General features: G+C 40.9%; 1 protein-coding gene across 2 annotated transcripts in view; it reads right to left on the bottom strand.

Moving 5' to 3' along the window:
• The window catches only part of LOC117824978, a 32804-nt gene extending 8529 nt beyond the window's left edge, over positions 1 to 24275 (bottom strand). For both annotated transcript variants that reach the window (XM_034700512.1, XM_034700522.1), the window contains exons 1-4: positions 24141 to 24275; positions 23339 to 23668; positions 22317 to 22817; positions 5938 to 6486 (exon numbers count right to left, since the gene is read on the bottom strand). In XM_034700512.1, the coding sequence (XP_034556403.1) occupies positions 5938 to 6486; positions 22317 to 22817; positions 23339 to 23668; positions 24141 to 24158 (1398 nt within the window). In that variant the 5' untranslated portion in view covers positions 24159 to 24275. The remainder of the gene's footprint in view (positions 1 to 5937; positions 6487 to 22316; positions 22818 to 23338; positions 23669 to 24140) is intronic.
• Positions 24276 to 27005: the final 2730 nt, after the last annotated feature.

The following is a 27005-nucleotide window of genomic DNA, read 5'->3' as shown; positions in this document are numbered from 1 at the left end:
GTTTAGTCAATGGTAGAGAAAAATTGCAAAAACCAAATCAAATCAAATCAAAGTTTTCATTCGTTTACTCTTTTTTTTTTTATATATATATATATATACATATATATATATTTTTCTTTTCTTTTCTTTTCTTTTTTTTGTCCTTGTTTCAATCAGTAGTCCATGGCCCATAACTCACAGCAAAAAATGCTGTGGTCTCCTAACAATCCTTCCAGTGCGAGTGGTAGGTCACCAACATGTGTCCCACAAGGCAGTACAGGAGGATCAAACCACCTTTGGTGAACAGGGGAGACCTGACCAGAAGGCCTTCGAAGCACTGGAACAGAGGGGCAGGCAGGGGCAGATGACTGTCCAGAGTCCGTATTAGAGTGCAAGGGGAGTGAACCAAAACAGTCGGTATGTTCTTTACAAAAACGTGTGACTCAGTAGACCCCGATATTCTTGTGTCAGGTGAAAAGTTACAAATTGTAAAATAATTTAAATACCTTGGCCTTACTCTTGACTCCAACCTTAATTTCAGAGCGCATATAAAAAAATTCTGTAAACAGGTCAAATTTAATCTTGCCAACTTCAGATTCATCAGAAACTCAATGTCCACTGAAGCACCCAAGATGTACATGCATTCAATGATTTTCACTCACATGACCTACTGCTTAACAAGCTGGTCTCAAGCTAGTCATGCCACGGTGAAACCATTAAAGACCCTGTATAAACAGACACTTAAGGTTCTAGACAAACGACCAAGGACATTCCACCACTGCGCTATTTTAAAGAAATACAACCTCCTAAGTTGGGAAAACATGGTAATGCACATAAATGCCCATCTCCTTTACAAAATCACACATGGCATAGCTCCCCCACCACTTAGCGATTTTGTTAGCATCCAAACTAATCCGCATCACACTACGACAGGAGTCACAAGAAGGGACTGTGTTATTCCACTTAGAAAAAGTGCTTTTAGTCAATCAGCCTTCTCCATCAGAGCATCACGAGAATGGAACAACATACCAACCTCTATCAGAGAGCTCAACACATACCGGTCATTTAGTTTTCATTTGAAGCAGCGGCTCCTAAGCAACCAAATCTGTCTCCCCCTCCTGCTGCCACCTTGTGTTGGCCATCTGTGAATTTGTCCTGTTTTTTTTTTTTTTTCCTTAACATACTGTTGCTTGCTTGTGTTGTCTATTCGTTGTGCTCACCTGTCGCTCAGTCTATATGTTGCCTCATTTGATCTGCATGCAGCTAGTTTAATGATTGGTAGTCACTGCCAGATGCAAATATGTACAGCAATGTTAAATGTTGTCCTGTTGTGTCTGCACGTGTCTTCTTTAACATTTCCTTATTGCTGCATGTCCATGGACACTTTCTCAAAAACTGTCATATCATGTCCTTATGTAGCTTTTAGTCATTTTTAATCGTATGGTGCTATTTGTACTTTTCTTTTCTTCTCTTTTTTGTTTGTTTGTTTGTGTTTTGGTTTCTCCTCTACCTTCTTACTTTGATTTTATTTTACTTAATTTTATCTTCGTTTAACCATGATTTTTTTAGGGAGCCTTTTTAACATCTGGCAAGGGACTACGGATGTAAACTAGCCTTTTGGCTAACTCTGGCATATTTACAGAAATGTTAATTAATATGCATGGTCATTTTAAATAATACATAAATAAATAAACCAGACAAAGATGTATACCTGGGGTATGTGTCCACAGTCAAGGGGGGAACTGTCCAATTAACTGGTGCTGAAGTTGTGTCCCAGGCAGATCTACAAGCTTTTAATCGGTCATAGTGAACGACTTTGAATCCAGCTTGAGGGCGTCTCAAGTCTAAAAGAGTCCCTCGTTCTCTGATGAAACAACCTTGTAGGGTCCAATCCAGTTTGTCTCAAGTTTCTGTCTCTGTGTAGTATGATACACTGTCATTTAAGATGGTTAAAGTTTCCATGTACAATTGTTCTGTTATGATTTCTGATGAGAAAACGCCTCCACGAGACAGTTCTGACTATATTCCACCCGTTTATACTTACGAGTTGCAGAATGTTTCTCTATGCTTTAGGGGAGTGGGTTACTGTAACGAGCTAAATTTGGGTGAGGGTTCTTGTAATTCAGTGGTAAATGTTAGCCTTAGACAACAGCCTCTCCCAGAAAGAGTATATTTAATTTGTGGTAATAAAGCTTATAGGTGCATGCCATACACTAGGCTGAGGGGAGTGTGCTATTTAGCTTATTTAGTCCCTATGATTCGAGAGGTGGACTCACAGGAACTTGCAGTCCTGCATTCCCCTGTCTGTGAAGAATACCTGGCCCAATGGCCCTATGAGAGGCTACCGAGGCCCAGGAGTCCACACACCCCTAGCCCTCCTCGTCTAATCATCTTGATGAGCAGGCGATAGAGAGACAGAGCGAGATAGAGAAAAAAATGGAGACTATGAGTAAAAAACGAAAAGGCAACGCTGAGAGGCTCAGAGAAAAGAAAAGAAAATCTCTAGAGGCACAGGCTGTCAAAAGTTTAACAAATGACAGAAATGTTTGCTGCAGCCGGCCTGGTGGGGACCAGCAGCACCAACACGGCTGCTTTAGCCCCCCACAGATAAAATAGACTCTCCTCCTCACATGTGAAGGAGGTGGTGATACTGTGGTAAGTAAGCTGGTGTGCCTTCCAGCATGGTGTGAATAAACATTAACTCAAATAGATGCTTCAGAACGGTTAGAACTGTCTATGAACTTTACTTAACATAAGAAATAGCACACTGTGGTGTTACAACTAAATCTAGTTATCTAAAGGATCTGAAAACAATAACCATATTCATATACTATTTTATTAACCACTTAAGCCCTGTTTTATACTTTCATCTCATATACTTTCACACAAAGTTGCACATCTACAAGCTTACAACTCACATGTTGCAATGTGATGTGTTTTGAGTATGTAGATCTGCTATTTTCAGAGTTTTTGATCATTTCAACCTATAATGAAATCTCCCAAATCAGGTCCCCAGAGTTTAAGTGTCAACATGCACCTTTTTAGTGCCCATAGTCCAATTTGATTCATGAAGGACATTGATCTAACAACTTGAATAATATATGCTATATATGTATGCTTTACATTTTTTTCAGTCAGTTGTTATGGTTTATTGTCCTTTCAACAGTTTCACATTATATACAGTAGCTAAATTAATAAAACACTGATTAACTGTTACAATAAAACATCTGCACATATTATGCAGATATATGGTCAATAGGTACATTATGTTGAGCTGTACTGTCTGTTAAAATAAAATTCTAAGTGTTGGTCCATTTTTCAGATCATTATATTATTGTTTTCTATACTTTAGTCAACTAGCCACAGTTCTGATTGCATGCAGACTCATGTTTTGCATGTAATCTTGTTCAAACTTCACCTATTCCAGACTATTCCTCTACTTTTCATGTCCGATTTGTGATAGGCAGCATGCAGCCTGTGGAGATGATCTCCCCAGACAGCGCAGCTGCCCAGTGAGCCCAACCATAAATAATTTCACCTGTCTATTTATTAACGTGCAATAACTACTTCATCCCTCTCTTCTTACATGTGCAGTTCTTTTTTCTCTACCCATATTCTCAGTTCTGTATATTGTTTTTAACCTTACAAGTCTGTGCACAATTTTCACTGCATCGCTGGTTTTGTAAATATTTGTAATATCTTGTAATATCTTATCTTATCTTGTTTACATGTTTAAAGAACACCTTCTCACCATGGGATTAGAGAGGGAAGAGGAAGTACCACACACAGTATTAAAGAGAGATGGGAAAAAGAATCCAATGATAAAATAACTGAACAGCAATGGGAAAACATATGCAAAAACACCTTTTCCACTTCTTGTTCTATGTACTGGCGTGATGTGGTTGGAAGAATCTTGTACGACATTTCATTACTCCTAAACTGGAAAGGTACTCTGTATCTAGGAGCCCTACAGGAGGATAAATTGGGGAGTGATGGGGCGGATCACCACCATATTTTTAAATGTTAAATATTTTGGAGTATCATGAAGCAGATTCTGGGATTGTCATTTCTATTAACTTATGTTTCTCTTTATTTGGGTGACCCACCAGATGACATAACAGGAGACACTCAATATCTCTTGAAAATATTTGTTGTTGCTGCTAAAAAAGGAATCACTCATAAATGGTTCCAGGCAGATCCACCCATGGGACAGAATTGTCTGAAGATGACTTTCCTGCTGAGATTAAGAAGAGATTTGTACATTACAAGGTGGGAAAATGGAAACTCTATTTTTTGGAATAGAAGGTGTGAATGGTGGCTGCTCCCCTCCTTCTTACTGCTGAAAACATTGTTGACCTCCATCTTATTGTATTCTATGATAATGAGGCAAACTTAAAGTTTACACACATGCTGCACACATCTTATGACTGAGGAAGTTCTCTAGAACTGTGAAGATTACAAAGACTAGCAACCACTAGTCACATTTTAATTACATACAACGTTTTAGTCATTTTATTGATTTGCATTATCCAAAGTTTGTGTTCAAATGTTTAAATGGTCTTACCCCTCAACCTTTCTGCAAATACATAAAGAGACTACAGGGCTGCAGCAGATCCACCAGAGCAGCTTTAAGTGGCGCCTGTAAAGTCTCATTCTGCAGAACATCATTTTCTCAAACAGCTCTCTCTGTGAAAGGAGTTAAAGCCTGGAACTCTCTTCCTGATAACTTAAACCTCATTACAAACTTCACCACGTTCAAGACTGCCACCAAATCCTGGTTCATTCAGCAACAAACCTGCACTCATGTCTAATTTTTCAGCATGTTCTGTCATTGCCAAATGTGTGTTTTATTGTATCATGCTGTACTTATAATACCTTTTCTTTTTTATTTTAAATTACTGTTTTAATATTTTACTTCCTTAAAAATCCAATGTGGCCAAGCTGTCGTCTCTGATGGACATTTCTTTTCTGTATATATTCTTGTTGAAATTCTTGTACTGTACACCTTCTTGTTTGCTGCTGTAAATCCATGAATTTCCCCGTTGTGGAAGGAATAAAGGAGTATCTTATCTTATCTTAAACCCTTCTAGGGACGGTGTTGTAAATTAGCATTTGCTACAAATATTATGATACATGCATGGGATGGCTGTTCACAGTTTGTCTATGTATCTGTCCCTAACAAATAAACCATAAATGAATAAAGAAATGATGTTGATGTTTGTGTTTTCTTTCTTTTGTTATGTAAAAGGTAAAAAAAAACAAGATAAAATTGATGTGTTAAAAAAAAGAACACCTTCTCTGCAAAGCTAAAGAATGCAGCCGAGAAATAAAGTTGAAACACATGAATAAAGATGAAATGATGGTGAAAACTGTCATCTCTTTGACCTCTTCACCTCTGGTGATAATAAACTCTTTGTCTTTATGTTTTCCTGACACCACAACATCTCTAACTTGGACAGGAATCATGAGATTTGCTCAGAAGAAAGGACACACCCCACTGTGGGCTGTTTTACCTCAGACATTGTGTTGTACTGTTTTAGTAACAACCTGGTACATGAAAGTGTAAAACTGCAACCTTCAGAGCTTGGATATCAATATTTTTATTGATATATGCAGAAAGAGACAGTCTGAGAGGAATGGAGGGTCGGGGTGACTGGAAAAAGGAGAGTTGCGGAGGAGGGAGTGAAATGGAAGAGGGGGGTTATGGGTGGGTTCATGGGATTCAGCTCACTGCTCCACACCAGCTGAATGAAGACAGCGTGACATGTTGCTCTGCATGCGTCTTTTTCTGCCCATTCTCCATCTTATCTTGCTTCAGCTTCTTCTTTTTCTTTATGGGGAAGACATAAAAAACGTTTAGAACAGTTGTATCAAAAAACACACTTCATATCATCTGGCTCATTTCAGCCCATCGCCCTCATTGATCCCCAGACTATCTGCTAATAAATGCATCTTTACCTTTGAGAAGATGCGTCTGAAGAATCTTGTGAATCCATTGCCCTTCTTCATCTTTGTCTCAGCACTGACATCTACATGGTCCTCTTCGATAGAGGAGCAAGTCTCTGGTGGACAGTCTGAGTTCTTTATGTTCTGTCCAGTGCCCACATCAGCCTCAACGGGGTGGATTTTGTTCGTCTTCAATCTGAAGAGCCTCCCCCTGGTGGAGATGGTGGTCTTGGAGCTGGCAGGGGTCACTGAGTCACTTTGTTCTGGTTGTTTGACCTCTCCTGCCTCTGCTTCCTCCTGGGGTGATGAATCTTCATCATATGACGGTCTTGGAGAAGAACTTATACCCTCCACTTGGATCACAGATCCAGCCGTTGTTTGGCTCTGAGGTGAAGGGATTTTATCCTCCTGAAGTGAAGAGGGACTCGATCTGCCAATGTTTGGAGATTGGACCTCATCTTCTGTCTCCTCTGTATCGACTTCCTGTTCCTCAACAGGAACTTTGATGGCTGCCTTTTTCTGCCCATTCTCCATCTTATCCTGCTTCAACTTCTTCTCGTTCTTTATGGGGAAGACATAAAAAAAATTTAGAACAGTTGTATCAAAACACACTTCATATCATCTGGCTCATTTCAGCCCATTGCCCTCATTGATCCCCAGACAATTTGCTAATGAATGTATCCTTACCTTTGAGAAGATGCTTCTGATGAATCGTGTGAAACGATTGCCCTTCTTTGTTTTTGTCTCATAGCTGACTTTTCTTGGCACCTCTTCAATAGAGGAGCAAGTCTCTGGTGGACAGTGTGGGCTCTTTATGTTCTGTCCAGTGCTGACATCAACTTCATCGGGGTGGATTTTATTCTTCTTCATCCATCTGAAGAACTTCCCCCTGGTGGAGATGGTGGTCTTGGAGCTGGCTGGAGCAGGGTCACTTTGATCTGTTTGTTTGACCTCTCCTGCCTCTGCTTCCTCCTGTTTTGATGGATGTTCATCATCCGAGGGTCTTGAATATAAACCTCTCACCATGGTCCTGCTGTCCCAGCTGAGGGAACCCCAAGATAGAGTGTGAGAGCGCTCCTCATTTATGGAAGACAAATCAAGACGCAAGTCCGCGGCTTCATCTTCCATGAGGTCATCACACTTCATCAGATCGTCTGCCTCTTCTTCAATTTGACTGGAATCAGACATCTGGTTGACAAAGACAAACATTTTCATTTAATATTTAGAGCAAGGTTCAAATCTTTGCAATCATCACACACTAAAGAAAAACCTGTGGAGTTTGTAACATGCAGTCAAACACCTCAAACATCTTAGAGATCTTATATTTATGAGAATCAGAGAGAGGATACAATGTAATGAAAGCTCTTCTCTACAACTTGCTCTCAAACTTTCTCCACCTGCAGGTCTGAAACACTTCAGTAGTGATGCAGATGCAGGATTTTATTTTGTATTACTGTTATGGATTTGTAAGGTGTTTTGAGTTTGGGGAGGGCTGCTCTGATTCTTTGCTCTAACATTAACTGAAATATTGTAAATTATAATTGATCTCAGATGTTTATTTCCTTGTTTCAGTGGGTATGCATGTGTTAACCCTTAAAACCAAACATTTGACTTCTCTCATATATATCACACAGTATATTTAAAAAGTGATGTTTAAACCCTCTGTGCTGCAGGCTGAGGGGACACAGTCCTGACGGCCTCTTATAGTCACCTTCTTGATGCCGCTGGAGGACGCTCTCCTGCTCTCCTCTGATTGGATGTCATGTGAGATCCTCTCAGAGATGTCTGAGGCAGGAGATGACCACACAGAGGTGGCTATGGAAATGTGGTCCTTGTCCAGGGAACTCTGAGACAGAGAGTATAAGCTCTTCTTGTCTTTGAGAGTAGAACTGGGACGGGAGGTGAGGTCTTTGTCCTGGAACAGATCCTCACAGTTCATCAGCTCTTCAATTATCTCAGCTAGGTTTGTGGATAACTCAGGAGGGATGAAGGTTTCCTTCATGCTCTCTGGTTTTTTATCCCTTTCACTGAAGTCAGAAATCTGCAGGGGAACCACAAACATTGTTTAAGTTACTGAGGAGGAGAAATACTTTCAAAGTCTTCTTATGGAGTTTAAATAACTACTCATTGTGCAACAGTTACAACAGAGAGGGATTTGATTCATTAGTCAAACATTAGATATTCAAATATTCTTCCATGTCCTTATTCGTCTTCTCTCTGACTCAACAGTTCATTAACAAACATGTAAATAATAAACATAAATACACCCACTCTGAAGTTCAAATCTGATTCACAGCTTCTGATTGAGCTGTGAAGGACAGGGCTGATGAAACCAGGTCCTGATCAAAACCACTTCACCTAGACTTATCAGGTCTGGACTCCAGCCTGCTCTTAAACCTCCTCCCTCCTGCTGCTTCATATTGACATCCTTCTCTTAAAACCTCTACATCTCTTTCTTTAAACTTTGAACTCAAAAACAGTTTCAAGCTGAAGTGACTGCAGCGAGTACTCACCTGTGTCTGTTCAGACATGTTTTAGATGAGCAGGTGTAACTTTCGTTTTCTGTCTCTTCTTCGATCTCTGATCTCTGATCTCTCTAGCTTCAGGTTTTATCTCTCGTAGTTGTGTGTATTTCTCTCTCTCTATCGCTCTCTCTCTCTATCTCTCTATCGCTCTCTCTCTCTGGGGTATTTCAGTTGAAATGAGCTCTGCTGTATTCAATCTCCAGTTTTATGCACTCCCAATGAACAATGCCCCTGTGACACCGGGTTCTATACAACAGTCAGGCCCCTGTGACCCGGGTTCTATACAACAGTCAGGCCCCAGTGTTGTGATTGAACTCTGTAGCTGTAGCAACTTGTGCCCACACACAGCTACAATGTGCAAAACCTTTTAACTTATTTTCACAAGTTAATATCTTTTGCACATAGGATTAAAATGAGTATGTAATATAAGACAAGGCAATTTAAGAAATTCCACTTTTAGAACTTCAGTTTTTATTTGAGTCTGTTGAAGTTTCTCAGCTGTAGGAGTCCTGTTGGTTATTTGTTTCCTTTTCTTATTCCCTGTTTATGTTTATTCACACCAAAAACACCAAGACATGTATGTATAAGACCCTGATTCTGGTTTCTAATGTGTATCATGTGTGCACACAACTCCTTCACACAATGGACCAGACAATAAGTTATTTCTGCAAGCTCAACCTCGCTTAATGTTGTTGTGCTGACGAGCAAATTCAAAGAAATATGTGATATAAACACAATGTGAGTTAAACACTAAGAAAGAAGGGAAGAGTGCTCAGTGCAGAATCCCACCCCACTATGCCCTCTACTGATATGTCTAGTAGCCTACTCCATGGCTCCTGATGTCCTCTAAAGCCTGAGATAGAAAGTCAGATGGGGAGCAAAACTAGCATATCACTGGGGTTATCAAGTGAGCTCCTCACTTCACTAACTCTGATCTCCCAGAGTGACCCCCCTCCATGCCAGCTCCCACTGTCCATCATATCCACAAGCAGAACACCCCTAAAACCCAACCCACTGATACTACCTACTCCACCACCTGGCCCCGAGCATCCCCCACCACCTAACACACAACAAGAGGCGTCTGCAGCCAGCTGTTAGAAGACAGGGGGGACAGAGCCAAGATGAGGAGCTGGTCTAGGCTAGAACTCATACCTGCCTGGTTAGGCAGTGTGCTCTACCTCCCCCCTACTGAGTATTTTCCTATTTCTGTTTTGGCCTTCAACTGATGTTATTCCTCCTCAACCAGATCCACTGACTAGTTTTAACTGCTTCGTCTGACATTTCCTTAGCTGTCTTTTGCTAATTCTGTCCACGCACTCCCAGTTCTCCCAGTAATGAGACAGTTGATCTGTATGTATATGAAATACACACAATTAAAAATGAAAAGGAAAAGGGTGGGGTGGGGGGCCTGCTTCGATCTGGGGGTTTCTGGGGCTTTTCAGGGCCTGGGGGTGGTTGAGTGGTCCCTGGTTCACCTCTTTCACATTTGAGCTCTTTCTCTTTTCTCTTTGTTGAATGAAAAAAAAAAGGAATGCAAGTACAGGTGGAAAAGCTAGCAACCAGGGGTCAGAAATACATGGTGTGGCGCAGGCTTGGCCTAATGGTTAAGTTGTGCACCCATATAGTGGACGGCCCTGGTTCCAGTCCAGTCTGCGTCCTCTTTCCCACGTGTAAACCCCCTGCTTTCTTCAAGTTTCCTCCTCAAGCCCCAAAAATATAACTTAAAAACAATATATGACTAGAAAAGTGTATGCCCCCCCTTACCCCCCAAACATCAAACCTGCATCTCATTCAAGGATGCAAACACAAAGTCACCTCAACATGAACTGAGTGGATCTAAATCTGTAACCAAATCCCATTCCCACAGGAAGGCCTGATAAATGAACGTAAACATACATATATGACCGTCTCTGATGTTATACAATGTGTTATACATGTGTTACTAAGCAAAATCCACGTTGTATAAAACCTCTGAACCATCTGGTGCATGTTCTGAGTCACACTGAGCCTCCTGCTGTGCAGCAGTCTGAAGGCCCACAGACAATAACAGAAGAGACAGTCAGTGCCCTCTGGTGGTTTGAAGAACATCCACAGTCAGGTTTGTTGTCCTCTTTCTCAGATTACTGGGTAGAGGAGGGTTGATCAAACTTACTGTTAATGCTCAAATGGCTCTTTAAGTTGTATTTTTAAAGTCTAACATAAGGAGAGCATGAGTGGGTGCATCTTATGTCATAATCAATACCTTAGAGTGGTAATATATAGATCATTTTAGAAGATGTGACCATTTTCAAGTGTTTAACAGTTAGTAGAACCTGTCCAAAAATGTGGTTTTACTTCATAAATTAAACTGACAACATTTTATCACAACTTGATACTCCACAGGTGAAGAGTTTGAGGTTTAACTTTGAATAGCTTGTTTTGTTTTTCCTTGTTTGCTAGTATTTGAAGCCCTAAGCCAGGGGTGTCCATCCATAAAGTCACTGCTTCTTTCCTCCATAGGTTAGTGCTGTTGCCTCATTGTGAGAAGGTTCCTGGTTTGAATCCCCGGCCTTAAAGGAACCTTTCTTTGCGTGGAGTTTGAATGTTTTCGGTGTAGTGGAATTTTCATAGTCTTACATATATGTATGTAAGAATGTTTAACTCTTGTATTCTTCCAGTCTAAGTGTCAGGGTCAGAGTAACTTCTTCTATGTCAGCTGTGGCTACGGAGGGGATAGACGAGACAGTGTCAGTGTAGTAATCAAGGTCTCTCCCCCTGTGCAAACTTTTATTTTCTATTACCATGTCTGAGTCTGACAAGATCTCAAAGAAACTGTAATAGGGTTTTAGAATTCTAAACTTGACACGTAGTGACAGTAGTGAATTGGTAATTGCTGTATGTTGACATTTATAAGTTAAGGTGTTATGGAATAAAGTTAAAATGGGATCTACAATTTGTTTAGATGTTGGGCATTGGGCACCCTGTGGGGGTAGTCAAGAGGTCTGAGCCAGCTTCGGGCTGCGACTCGACACAGAAAATATTCAATCTGTGAATCTTAACCCTTGGGAAAAGTTCTGAGGTGAATCGAATGATTAAAGGGTTAATCTCGTTAAGACAAGACCAGTTGTGATTCTGTGTCCGGGGGGACAATAAGACTTTGCAATGACACAAACTTCAGAGCACCAAAGGGGGTCGATTTTTGGTATAATCCCTCCTATCTAAATAAAAAATAAGTCCAAACACTACTTACTAAGAACAGTACATTAAGTTACATACGTACACTAAGAGAGAGAGAGAAAGTGGATCAAACATAACCGGCCACATAAATGAACAGCATCTGAACTCAAATGAAATGGTTCAAATTGCCTTGAATTCAGAAGAGACTCTGAATGCAGTTGAAGTGTTTATTAAATGTTTTGTGTTTGCTGTGTGTTTTTCCTGGTTTGTGTTGCTATTGTGTTATATGCTCATTGTTTATTGCAAGATGTCTAATCATCAGTCCACAACAGCTAATAGACCTCAACATGATAAAGATAAGAATAAACACACACATGCTATTGATAAATGTGCATGACTTTCTGTTAAAACCACCTCAAATACTACATTGAATTCACATACAATTGACTCGACAACATAGTAGGATCAATCATTCCTCACAGACACGCCTGAGGGCATTGTGAGAAGAGCAGTGAGTGGTCACTTTCTCACCACTCCTAGGTAAATGGATAAAACAAAGATGGCCACATCTCAGGTCATTTGAGTCAAAGAAGATTGAGTTAGCTACTGCTAATATTAAACCACTGAGAGGTGATCCAGAGTGGGATTACAAGTACATGTGTGTAGATCTGTGTGAAAGTGTGGTCTGACGTGGCCTGTAAGAGGTGTGGAGAGAATGGTGAAGAGAGGCGTTGTGAAGGGTTGTTGGATGAGTTGAAGACTTTCCTTCATGACAAATCTGAGTTGATATCTATACACAGTGCTGATTCCATACTTTTGCATGCAGCAGTCATAATCATGAAAAGTTATAAAGTAAGAGTAGAGAGGTATGCACTCACTGAAGCCTCACATATCACTGGTACTCAAGAGACACATGAAAATGCAGCAGACTACAGTCTGCTCCCTGAGGAGAGACACAATCAGACAGATGGACTTAGAAACATAGCTAATCCACCAGATAGATACAAAACATCTAGATTTGATACTCCTATAAACGCTATAGGACGAGTAGCAGTTTTCAGGGCCTGGACTCCATCTGAGGTCAGAGACATAAAACAGGGTGCCCCTAATCCAATCTCTAGTCCTGAAGCCTTCTTAGTTTGGTTAAAACGCACCTGCCACTATTACCACTGCTTAATGCCTGATGTAGAGATGCTTTTGAGCCTCACATATGCTGCTGAATGGCCAATGTGTGAGAGCATTTTCAAGTTTCCACATTCACCAGACGGGCAGTGGCCCATGACCATACCTATGAATGAGTGGCTGAATCACAAAGCTGAGAAGTATGTAAGAACATGCACACGTAATTGTAGTCATTTGACTAAAGTAAGACTTTCTTAGTCAGTTTATCTTCAAACATAGCGATACATAAATAACTTGCTGATACATTTAAAAAATGTGCCATATTTCCCCCCCTCCTCTTTAGGAGGGGCCACTCTAAACTGAGCAAAGGGAGGCCATGTATAAGAAGAACATCCTAAATAATCCACACTGTAGGTGTTTCAGGCACTCCTATATCAGAGCCAGTTTCCACTGAAGACAATGTTGCTGTGGAATTTGATGGGAAAAGATTTATGTGTGAATTACTTGCTTTGATTCATTGTAGTGAGCTTTATTTAAGAATTACTGTGAGAGAGCCTTTCAAGCAGTTCAATGTTTGCAGTTTGTTAAAAGTTGTGTTTATTACTGGACCTTCCCAAGTTAATGTTGACACATTTGAGATGGCACACGTGCAAAAGTTGCTGAATCATCATCTTTAGTGTGTTTCATTGATGTCTGTATGAGGCCTGTACTGTGTTGCTGTTGCATAGTTGCATTAATCAAACAGAGGAGTGTAAATAACTTGCTGATGCATTTATCAGCTGACATGTGAGCAATCAGTATGTGTGTCTGTAAGGGTGTGCTTTAGCAGTCAAACTGTCTGAAAATAAATAAATAAAAAGTTTTAGGGACACTGAGGCTCCTCTAAATATCACTCTGGCTGTTACAGCTGGTTTGAACCCAAACATGTGAGTGAACTGGTTAAACAATGCTTTCTGTGAGACAGGCTTTATCAGCTGCTCAGACTTAAACCATAACAACCTTGGGTATGAAATATTTATCTTACAATTATCAGAGCCTCTGATTTTACATATTAATTCTTTTGTTTCAGCAGTTTGGACACCTATCTAAGCGTTTTAAAGTCCCTAAAACAAAACAAAAAATGTAAAAACAAATGTAAAAAATCTATGATTTATGAAATCTGGTTCGCTTCATGTTGTGAAATTCAAGCTAATGCTACACCGAAAAAGGTTATGATAATATTGCATATAATAATATATGATTAAGAAATTCTGATCCATATAAAACCTATTATTGGAGTTGAAAGGGTTAATCCCTCCCTCTTTAATCAAAGTGTGTTGTTTCAAACTTCTAGACTGTATATCACTCTTATTTTGCCTTCTGTAAAATTTTGGAGTTTACTAATATATGTTTATGATTTCTGACCAAATATTAGGTTGTGTCCATTCGAAACACACTGACCTCAAGTCCATAAAATATTTTGATGGGAGGACCAATGTCCACAGGGACAAGTCAACCTTTGACACCCCATAAAGTAACACTGTTATGGACTGATGTGTTTGGGTCTGATTTTGTTCGTCATGTAACTGAACAACTAAAGTTTCATTTGCAGGTATCTGACCAGCTTCCTGAACCCTTTTCATCCTTCTCTGTGTGGAGATTATGTACTAATCAAGTCCTTGGACAAGGTCTCTGTTCTGATTTTCCTTCCAGGTGGAAAGGTCCATTCCAGGTGTTACTGCTCATCCGAACTGCTCTGAAGATCGAGGGTAGGGCAGAGTGGGTCCCGGTGCTGGCTGGCACTTTCAGGAGAGGGGGCTCGATCCTCTGAGGAGGGCTGACATTCCTCCTCCTCCTCGTGGTGGTGAATCCTGACCGAGGGTTCAACAGAACAAGAGTGGCAATCCTGACCTGCAGTTCAGGGAGAGAGGCACCGATGTGCCCCACACTCAGTTCCAGGAGCATGATGCTGACAGAAAGCAGCCCCATGCACAATTTAAAGAGAGTGGTGCTGAAGGAGAGCAGCCCCACAAGTGTGTGTCTTTAAGAGAAAGAAAAGGTGTGAGCCACAGTGAGAAGGAAGCTGCAGTGGCTATTCCTAAATCCACAAGTAACGTAAGACACACCTTTCTAACACACAGTTTGGATATGAGAAGAAAAAAAGTGAAAAAACATGACTATGTGAAAGGTAAAGGGAGAAAGCCCAACAAGAATAACAAGGAGGTGACTAGTGACTCTGTTTCTGTTCCACCTGTTTCTGTTCCACCTCTCTACAGAGCCAAAAGAGAGGTGAACCCAGTGTCTGTCCGGTGTCCTTCCCACAGGTGTGGACTGAATGATTGTCGGCTGGCATACCGTAAATACGATGCCAAGGGGAGGCAAACATGAGGAGTTCTGGATCTGAAACAAACGTTTGTGAGGCCAGCCTCCTTTGACTACATGATTGTGAGTTATACACCTATTCTTCGGTTGAAGGAGACACCTGACCGGTGGTGTTTCACAGTGCAGCAGCTGAGTGAGGATCCTCACTGCGCACAATGGAGGGTAAATTAATGACTGTTTCCTAAACTGGGCACTATATATATACTTTTTATTTTCTATTCTTTTCTTTTTTTGTCCTTGTTTCAATCAGTAGTCCATGGCCCATAACTCACAGCAAAAAATGCTGTGGTCTTCTAACAATCCGTCCAGTGCGAGTGGTAGGTCACCAACATGTGTCCCACAAGGCAGTACAGAAGAATCAAACCGCCTAGGGTGAACAGGCGGTACACAGGGGTACAGAGTATCACGAGAATGGAACAACATACCAACCTCTATCAGAGAGCTCAACACATACCGGTCATTTAGTTTTCATTTGAAGCAGCGGCTCATAAGCAACCAAATCTGTCAGCACTAAACACATCTCCCCCTCCTGCTGCCACCTTGTGTCGGCCATCTGTGAATCTGTCCTGTGTTTTTTTTTTTCCTTAACATACTGTTGCTTGCTTGTGTTGTCTATTCGATTGTCTTGCTCCATGTATTTTATGTCCATGGACTCTTTCTCAAGAACTGTCATATCATGTCCTTATGTAGCTTTTAGTCATTTTTAATCGTATGGTGCTATTTGTACTTTTCTTTTCTTCTCTTTTTTGTTTGTTTGTTTTTCTTTTGGTTTCTCCTCTACCTTCTTACTTTGATTTTATTTTACTCAATTTTATCTTTGTTTAACCATGATTTTTTCAGGGAGCCTTTTTAACATCTGGCAAGGGACTACGGATGTAAACTAGCCTTTTGGCTAACTCTGGCATATTACAGAAATGTTAATTAATATGCATGGTCATTTTAAATAATACATAAATAAATAAACCAGACAAAGATGTATACCTGGGGTATGTGTCCACAGTCAAGGGGGGAACTGTTCAATTCACTGGTGCTGAAGTTGTGTCCCAGGCAGATCTACAAGCTTTTAATCGGTCATAGTGAACAACTTTGAATCCAGCTTGAGGGCGTCTCAAGTCTAAAAGAGTATAGATGAGTCCCTCGTTCTCTGATGAAACAACCTTGTAGGGTCCAATCCAGTTTGGCTCAAGTTTCTGTTTCTGTGTAGTATGATACACTGCCATTTAAGATGGTTAAAGCTTCCATGTACAATTGTTCTGTTATGATTTCTGATTAGAAAACGCCTCCACAAGACTGTTCTGACTATATTCCACCTGTTTATACTCATGAGTTGCAGAATGTTTCTCTATGCTTTAGGGGAGTGGGTTACTGTAACGAGCTAAATATGGGTGAGGGTTCTTGTAATTCAGTGGTAAATGTTAGCCTTAGACAACAGCCTCTCCCAGAAAGAGCACATCTAATTAGTGGTAATAAAGCTTATAGGTGCATGCCATACACTAGGCTGAGGGGTGTGCTATTTAGCTTATTTAGTCCCTATGATTCGAGAGGTGGACTCACAGGAACTTGCAGTCCTGCATTCCCCTCCACTGAGACAGAGAAGAGAGCTCTCAGGGTTCCAAAAGGTTGCGAGTGTCTTTCTGCTATCTTAGTGTGTATATGTGTCCCAACAGGGGCGGACTGGCCATCGGGTGTTCCAGGAGTTTTCCCGGTGGGCCGATCAATCTTTGGGCCGGCTGATGGACGGCCGTTTTTTAAATTTGTTTATATTAAGTATTTGTTTATTTATGCTGCACCTTGCCTTGGAGAGTGATGACTGAGAATTGATTGAGACCTGAGCTCTGCCTACTGGCACCTCAGCTCAAGCAGCAGAGTTGTATGATCTTATCTGGCCTGTACTCAAACCAAGGACAAAGCAACCACAATATTTACAGATTCATGTTATGCCTTTGGTGCTGCTCATGATTTCATGTTGACCTTTGGGGACAGAGAGGATTTCTCTTGTCCTCAGATTAACCAATTAAAAATGATTGTATAATCACAATTTGCTTGATGCTGTATATGTTACAAGTACAGCTTGCTATTTTAAATGTGGGGTTCAAACCTCTGGATCTGATACTGTTTCACATGGAAATGCAAAACAACTGATATGCAGTTAAACAAGCCACAACTTCCTCCAGCTCCACGATACATTAATGTAGGTCCCTGTAACTTAAAAAGGCCATACCTGTGCCTTCTGTTAGTGATATTCCAGTACAGGAAACCAAGATGATACAGTTAGAACATCATTTATGAGTGTGTTAGGGTTGTTCTAGGAGTCTAGCTTGTAGGACTCCCTAATGGTATCTTATCTGTCCTCATCCTTCCTCCATGTTCTGGTCATTTTTTTAAACTGCCCTTCACATGCAGGACAGGGGAAATGAATGATTGAATAAATCATAAATAAGATAATTGCAGGTAATTAAATTGCAATGGCTTCACACAGGTCTCACACACACACTGGTAGACTGATGCATGCCATGTCAGTAGGCCAGCGGAAAAAGAAACAGCCCTATATCACCACCAGGGCTCTTTGTAGATATAAGAAAACACTTTTGTACACACAGTATGTCAAATTTTTGAGTTTACAAATATATGTTTATGATTTCTGACCAAATATTAGGTTGTGTCCATTCGAAACACACTGACCTCAACAATCAGGAGAACGAGAGTGGCAATCCTGACCTGCAGGTCAGGGAGAGAGGCAACAATATGCCTCACTCTCAGTTCCAGGAGCATGATGCTGCAGAAAGCAGCCCCATGCATAGGTTAAAGAGAGTGGTGCTGAACGAAAGCAGCACCACAAGTGTGTGTCTTTGAGAGAAAGAAAAGGTGTGAGCCAATGTGATTTATACACCTATTCTTTGGTTGAAGGAGACACCTGACCGGTGGTGTTTCACAGTGCAGCAGCTGAGCGAGGATCCTCACTGCACACAATGGAGGGTAAATTATCAACTGTTTCCTAAACTGGGCACTGACTGTATTGTTCAGGAGGATGAAGATGATTGGGCAGTCGTAGAGCAAGCACGTACGACTACGGTAACTCTCCCAGGACGGCCCGGGGAAATGTGCTGGGCCTGTGTCCTGTCCAGGAGAGTTACTGTAGTTACCAAGGCAAGACGCAGGTTGCAGGCCAAACAAAATAAACACAGTGCTCAGCTGCAGACTAAACGCAACGGAGAGATGACCTGATGATTGATTGGCCCAGTGGCTTGTCTGTCAAGAATACCTGGCTCAATGGCCTATGAGAGGCTACAGAGGCCCAGGATGTCTCATACTTTCACACCAAGTTGCACATCTACAAGCTTACAACTCACATGTTGCAATGTGATGTGTTTTGAGTATGTAGATCTGCTATTTTCAGAGTTTTTGATCATTTCAACCTATAATGAAATCTCCCAAATCAGGTCCCCAGAGTTGAAGTGTAAACATGCACCTTTTTAGTGCCCACAGTCCAATTTGGTTCATGAAGGACATTGATCTAACAACTTGAATAATATATGCTATATATGTATGCTTTACATTTTTTTCAGTCAGTTGTTATGGTTTATTGTCCTTTCAACAGTTTCACATTATATACAGTAGCTAAATTAATAAAACACTGATTAACTGTTACAATAAAACATCTGCACATATTATGCAGATATATGGTCAATAGGTACATTATGTTGAGCTGTACTGTCTGTTAAAATAAAATTCTAAGTGTTGGTCCATTTTTCAGATCATTATATTATTGTTTTCTATACTTTAGTCAACTAGCCACAGTTCTGATTGCATGCAGACTCATTTTTTGAATGTGATCTTGTTCAAACTTCACCTATTCCAGACTATTCCTCAACTTTTCATGTCCGATTTGTGATAGGCAGCATGCAGCCTGTGGAGATGATCTCCCCAGAGAGCCCAGCAGCCCAGTGAGCCCACCCATAAATAATTTCACCTGTCTATTTATTAACGTGCAATAACTACTTCATCCCTCTCTTCTTACATGTGCAGTACTTTTTTCTCAACCCATCTTCTCAGTTCTGTATATTGTTTTTAACCTTACAAGTCTGTGCACATTTTTCACTGCATCGCTGGTTTTGTAAATATTTTTAAATTTAATTATTTAGTTGTGTATATACGTTTGTGAGATATTCTTATTTTACTTCTATAATTTGAATTGCTAATAACTTTTAATAATTGCTATATATGCTCTTGTTTACTTTATACTGTTTTGCACTGTCTACTCTGCTGCTGTAACACTTTAAATTTCCCTGTTTTGGGACTAATAAAGTAATATCTTAGCTTATCTTGTTTACATGTTTAAAGAACACCTTCTCACCAGGGGATTAGAGAGGGAAGAGGAAGTACCACACATTGTATTAAAGAGAGATGGGAAAAAGAATCCAATGATAAAATAACTGAACAGCAATGAGAAAAAAAATGTGCAAAAACATCTTTTCCATTCTTGTTCTATGTACTGGCGTGATGTGGTTGGAAGAATCTTGTCCGATATTTCATTACTCCTAAACTGGAAAGGTATTCTGTATCTAGGAGCCCTACAGGAGGAGAAATTGGGGAGTGATGGGGTGGATCACCACCATATTTTTAAATGTTAAATATTTTGGAGTATCATGAAGCAGATTCTGGGATTGTCATTTCTATTAACTTTTGTTTCTCTTTATTTGGGTGACCCACCAGATGACATAACAGGAGACACTCAATATCTCTTGAAAATATTTGTTGTTGCTGCTAAAAAAGGAATCACTCATAAATGGTTCCAGGCAGATCCACCCATGGGACAGAATTGTCTGAATATGACTTTCCTGCTGAGATTAAGAAGAGATTTGTACATTACAAGGTGGGAAAATGGAAACTCTATTTTTTAGAATAGAAGGTGTGAATGGTGGCTGCTCCCCTCCTTCTTACTGCTGAAAACATTGTTGACCTCCATCTTATTGTATTCTATGATAATGAGGCAAACTTAAAGTTTACACACATGCTGCACACATCTTATGACTGAGGAAGTTCTCTAGAACTGTGAAGATTACAAAGACTAGCAACCACTAGTCACATTTTAATTACATACAATGTTTTAGTCATTTTATTGATTTGCATTATCCAAAGTTTGTGTTCAAATGTTTAAATGGTCTTACCCCTCAACCTTTCTGCAAATACATAAAGAGACTACAGGGCTGCAGCAGATCCACCAGAGCAGCTTTAAGTGGCGCCTGTAAAGTCTCATTCTGCAGAACATCATTTTCTCAAACAGCTCTCTCTGTGAAAGGAGTTAAAGCCTGGAACTCTCTTCCTGATAACTTAAACCTCATTACAAACTTCACCAGGTTCAAGACCGTCACCAAATCCTGGTTCATTCAGCAACAAACCTGCACTCATGTCTAATTTTTCAGCATGTTCTGTCATTGCCAAATGTGTGTTTTATTGTATCATGCTGTACTTATAATACCTTTTCTTTTTTATTTTAAATTACTGTTTTAATATTTTACTCCCTTAAAAATCCAATGTGGCCAAGCTGTCGTCTCTGATGGACATTTCTTTTCTGTATATATTCTTGTTGAAATTCTTGTACTGTACACCTTCTTGTTTGCTGCTGTAACTCCATGACTTTCCCTGTTGGGGGACGAATAAAGGAGTAGCTTATCTTATCTTAAACCCTTCTAGGGACGGTGTTGTAAATTAGCATTTGCTACAAATATTATGATACTTGCATGGGATGGCTGTTCACAGTTTGTCTATGTATCTGTCCCTAACAAATAAACCATAAATGAATAAATAAATGATGTTGATGTTTGTGTTTTCTTTCTTTTGTTATGTAAAAGGAAAAAAACAAGATAAAATTGATGTGTTAAAAAAAAGAACACCTTCTCTGCAAAGCTAAAGAATGCAGCCGAGAAATAAACTTGAAACACATGAATAAAGATGAAATGATGGTGAAAACTGTCATTTCTTTGACCTCTTGACCTCTGGTGATAATAAACTCTTTGCCTTTATGTTTTCCTGACACCACAACATCTCTAACTTGGACAGGAATCATGAGATTTGCTCAGAAGAAACGACACACCCCACTGTGGGCTGTTTTACCTCAGATATTGTGTTGTACTGTTTTAGTAACAACCTGGTACATGAAAGTGTAAAACTGCAATCTTCAGAGCTTGGATATCAATATTTTTATTGATATATGCAGAAAGAGACAGTCTGAGAGGAATGGAGGGTTGGGGTGACCGGAAAAAGGAGAGTTGAGAGGAGGGAGTGAAATGGAAGAGGGGGGTTATGGGTGGGTTCATGTGATTCAGCTCACTGCTCCACACCAGCTGAATGAAGACAGCATGACATGTTGTTCTGCATGCGTCTTTTTCTGCTCATTCTCCTCCTGCTTCAGCTTCTTCTTTTTCTTTATGGGGAAGACATAAAAAACGTTTAGAACAGTTGTATCAAAAAACACACTTCATATCATCTGGCTCATTTCAGCCCATCGCCCTCATTGATCCCCAGACAATCTGCTAATAAATGCATCTTTACCTTTGAGAAGATGCGTCTGAAGAATCCTATGAATCCATTGCCCGTCTTCATCTTTGTCTCAGCACTGACTTCTCCTATCCTCTTCAATAGAGGAGCAAGTCTCTGGAGGACAGTCTGAGTTCTTTATGTTCTGTCCAGTGCCCACATCAGCCTCAACGGGGTGGATTTTGTCCGTCTTCAATCTGAAGAGCCTCCCCCTGGTGGAGATAGTGGTCTTGGAGCTGGCAGGGGTCACAGAGTCACTTTGTTCTGGTTGTTTGACCTCTCCTGCCTCTGCTTCCTCCTGGGGTGATGAATCTTCATCATATGAGGGTCTTGGAGAAAAAATTCTCACCTCCATCTGGACCACAGATCCAGCCGTTGTTTGGCTCTGAGGTGAGGGGATTTTATCCTCCTGAAGTGAAAAGGGACTTGATCTGCCAAAGTTTGGAGATTGGACCTCATCCTCTGTCTCCTCTTGATGTACTGCTTGTTCCTCAACAGGAACTTTGATGGCTTTCTTTTTCTGCCCATTCTCCATCTTATCCTGCTTCAGCTTCTTCTCGTTCTTTATGGGGAAGACATAAAAAACATTTAGAACAGTTGTATCAAAAAACACACTTCATATCATCTGGCTCATTTCAGCCCATCGCCCTCATTGATCCCCAGACAATCTGCTAATAAATGCATCCTTACCTTTGAGAAGATGCTTCTGAAGAATCGTGTGAAACGATTGCCCTTCTTTGTTTTTGTCTCATAGCTGACTTTTCTTGGCACCTCTTCAATAGAGGAGCAAGTCTCTGGTGGACAGTGTGGGCTCTTTATGTTCTGTCCAGTGCTGACATCAACTTCATCGGGGTGGATTTTATTCTTCTTCATCCATCTGAAGAACTTCCCCCTGGTGGAGATGGTGGTCTTGGAGCTGGCAGGAGCAGGGTCACTTTGATCTGTTTGTTTGACCTCTCCTGCCTCTGCTTCCTCCTGGTGTGATTGATGTTCATCATCCGAGGATCTTGAATATAAACCTCTCACCATGGTCCTGCTGTCCCAGCTGAGGGAACCCCAAGACAGAGTGTGAGAGCGCTCCTCATTTATGGAAGACAAATCAAGACGCAAGTCCGCGGCTTCATCTTCCAAGAGGTCGTCACACTTCATCAGATCGTCTGCCTCTTCTTCAGTTTGACTGGAATCAGACATCTGGTGGACAAAGACAAACATTTGCATTTAATATTTAGAGCAAGGTTCAAATCTTTGCAATCATCACACACTAAAGAAAAACCTGTGGAGTTTGTAACATGCAGTCAAACACCTCAAACATCTTAGAGATCTTATATTTATGAGAATCAGAGAGAGGATACAATGTAATGAAAGCTCTTCTCTACAACTTGCTCTCAAACTTTCTCCACCTGCAGGTCTGAAACACTTCAGTAGTGATGCAGATGCAGGATTTTATTTTGTATTACTGTTATGGATTTGTAAGGTGTTTTAAGTTTGGGGAGGGCTGCTCTGATTCTTTGCTCTAACATTAACTGAAATATTGTAAATTATAATTGATCTCAGATGTTTATTTCCTTGTTTCAGTGGGTATGCATGTGTTAACCCTTAAAACCAAACATTTGACTTCTCTCATATATATCACAGTATATTTAAAAAGTGATGTTTAAACCCTCTGTGCTGCAGGCTGAGGGGACACAGTCCTGACGGCCTCTTATAGTCACCTTCTTGATGCCGGTGGAGGACGCTCTCCTGCTCTCCTCTGATTGGACGTCATGTGAGATCCTCTCAGAGATGTCTGAGGCAGGAGATGACCACACAGAGGTGGCTATGGACATGCGGTCCTTGTCCAGGGAACTCTGAGACAGAGAGTATAAGCTCTTCTTGTCTTTGAGAGTAGAACTGGGACGGGAGGTGAGGTCTTTGTCCTGGAACAGATCCTCACAGTTCATCAGGTCTTCAATTATCTCAGCTAGGTTTGTGGATAACTCAGGAGGGATGAAGGTTTCCTTCATGCTCTCTGGTTTTTCATCCCTTTCACTGAAATCAGAAATCTGCAGGGGAACCACAAACATTGTTTAAGTTACTGAGGAGGAGAAATACTTTCAAAGTCTTCTTATGGAGTTTAAATAACTACTCATTGTGATACAGTTACAACAGAGAGGGATTTGATTCATTAGTCAAACATTAGATATTCAAATATTCTTCCATGTCCTTATTCGTCTACTCTCTGGCTCAACAGTTCATTAACAAACATGTAAATAATAAACATAAATACACCCACTCTGAAGTTCAAATCTGATTCACAGCTTCTGATTGAGCTGTGAAGGACAGGGTTGATGAAACCAGGTCCTGATCAAAACCACTTCAGCTAGACTTATCAGGTCTGGACTCCAGCCTGCTCTTAAACCTCCTCCCTCCTGCTGCTTCATATTGACATCCTTCTCTTAAAACCTCTACATCTCTTTCTTTAAACTTTGAACTCAAAAACAGTTTCAAGCTGAAGTGACTGCAGCGAGTACTCACCTGTGTCTGTTCAGACATGTTTTAGATGAGCAGGTGTAACTTTGGTTTTCTGTCTCTTCTTCTATCTCTGATCTCTGATCTCTCTATTCAGGTTTTATCTCTCGTAGTTGTGTATATTTCTCTCTCTCTATCGCTCTCTCTATCTCTCTCTCTCTCTCTCTCTCTGGTGTATTTCAGTTGAAATGAGCTCTGCTGTATTCAATCTCCAGTTTTATGCACTCCCATTGAACAATGCCCCTGTGACCCGGGTTCTATACAACAGTCAGGCCCCTGTGACCCGGGTTCTATACAACAGTCAGGCCCCAGTGTTGTGATTGAACTCTGTAGCTGTAGCAACTTGTGCCCACAAACAGCTACAATGTGCACAACCTTTTAACTTATGTTCACAAGTTAATATCTGTTGCACATAGGATTAAAATGAGTGTGTAATATAAGACAAGGCAATTTAAGAAATTCCACTTTTAGAACTTCAGTTTTTATTTGACTCTGTTGAAGTTTCTCAGCTGTAGGAGTCCTGTTGGTAATTTGTTTCCTTTTCTTATTCCCTTTTTACGTTTATTCGCACCAAAAACACCAAGACATGTATGTATAAGACCCTGATTCTGGTTTCTAATGTGTATCATGTGTGCACACGACTCCTTCACACAATGGACCAGACAATAAGTTATTTCTGCAAGCTCGACCTCGCTTAATGTTGTTGTGTTTACGAGCAAATTCAAATAAATATGTGATATAAACACAAAGAAAGAAGGGAAGAGTGCTCAGTGCAGAATCCCACCCCACTATGCCCTCTACTGATATGTCTAGTTGCCTACTCCATGGCTCCTGATGTTCCCTAAAGCCTGAGATAGAAAGTCAGATGGGGAGCAAAACCAGCATAGCACTAGGGTTATCAAGTGGGCTCCTCACTTCACTAACTCTGACGTCCCAGAGCGACCCCCCTCCATGCCAGCTCCCACTGTCCATCATATCCACCAGCAGAACACCCCTAAAACCCAACCCACTGATACTACCTACTCCACCACCTGGCCCCGAGCAGCACCCACCACCTAACACACAACAAGAGGCGTCTGTAGCCAGTTGTTAGAAGACAGGGGAGACAGAGCCAAGATGAGGAGCTGGTCTAGGCTAGAACTCATACCTGCCTGGTTAGGCAGTGTGCTCTACCTCCCCCCTACTGAGTATTTTCCTATTTCTGTTTCGGCCTTCAACTGATGTTATTCCTCCTCAACCAGATCCACTGACTAGTTTTAACTGCTTCGTCTGACATTTCCTTAGCTGTCTTTTGCTAATTCTGTCCACGCACTACCAGTTCTCCCATGAGACAGTTGATCTGTATGCATATGAAATACACACATTTAAAAATGAAAAGGAAAAGGGTGGGGTGGGGGGCCTGCTTCGATCTGGGGGTTTCTGGGGCTTTTCAGGGCTTGGGGGTGGTTGAGTGGTCCCTGGTTCACCTCTTTCACATTTGAGCTCTTTCTCTTTTCTCTCTGTTGAATGAAAAAAAAAAGGAATGCAAGTACAGGTGGAAAAGCTAGCAACCAGGGGTCAAAAATACATGGTGGGGCACAGGCTTGGCCTAATGGTTAAGTTGTGCACCCATATAGTGGATGACCCTGGTTCCAGTCCAGTCTGCGTCCTCTTTCCCACGTGTAAACCCCCTGCTTTCTTCAAGTTTCCTCCTCAAGCCCCAAAAATATAACTTAAAAACAATATATGACTAGAAAAATGTATGCCCCCCCTTACCCCCCAAACATCAAACCTGCATCTCATTCAAGGATGCAAACACAAAGTCAGCTCAACATGAACTGAGTGGCTCTAAATCTGTAACCAAATCCCATTCCCATAGGAAGGCCTGATAAATGAACGTAAACATACATATATGACCGTCTCTGATGTTATACAATGTGTTATACATGTGTTACTAAGCAAAACTCCTGCTGTATAAAACCTCTGAACCATCTGGTGCATGTTCTGAGTCACACTGAGCCTCCTGCTGTGCAGCAGTCTGAAGGCCCACAGACAATAACAGAAGAGACAGTCAGTGCCCTCTGGTGGTCTGAAGAACATCCACAGTCAGGTTTGTTGTCCTCTTTCTCAGATTACTGGGTCAGGGAGGGTTGATCAAACTTACTGTTAATGCTCAAAAGGCTCTTTAAGTTGTATTTTTAAAGTCTAACATAAAGAGAGCATGAGTGGGTGCATCTTATGTCATAATCAATACCTTAGAGTGGTAATATATAGATCATTTTAGAAGATGTGACCATCTTCAAGTGTTTAACAGTTAGTAGAACCTGTCCAAAAATGTGGTTTTACTTCATAAATTAAACTGACAACATTTTATCACAACCTGATACTCCACAGGTGAAGAGTTTGAGGTTTAACTTTGAATAGCTTGTTTTGTTTTTCCTTGTTTGCTAGTATTTGAAGCCCTAAGCCAGGGGTGTCCATCCATAAAGTCACTGCTTCTTTCCTCCATAGGTTAGCGTTGTTGCCTCATTGTGAGAAGGTTCCTGGTTTGAATCCCCAGCCTTAAAGGAACCTTTCTGTGTGTGGAGTTTGAATGTTCTCGGTGTCGTGGAATTTTCATAGTCTTATATATATGTATGTAAGAATGTTTAACTCTTGTATTCTTCCAGTCTAAGTGTCAGGGTCAGAGTAACTTCTTCTATGTCAGCTGTGGCTACGGGGGGATAGACGAGACAGGGTCAGTGTAGTAATCAAGGTCTCTCCCCCTGTTCCTGTCTTTGTCTGTGTGTTGTGACCAACTTACTGTCTCCAGACTAGAGCACAGCTCTTCTTCCCAATTGTTTTGTTTCCTATTGTCCAAATATGTTTATCTAACTGTAGTGTCGTCTTTGG

Source organism: Notolabrus celidotus, chromosome 2, assembly GCF_009762535.1.
Source record: "Notolabrus celidotus isolate fNotCel1 chromosome 2, fNotCel1.pri, whole genome shotgun sequence".
Taxonomy (NCBI): Eukaryota; Metazoa; Chordata; class Actinopteri; order Labriformes; family Labridae; genus Notolabrus; species Notolabrus celidotus.
The sequence above is the reverse complement of the archived record's forward strand: the minus strand, read 5'-3'. Positions and strand labels throughout refer to the sequence as shown.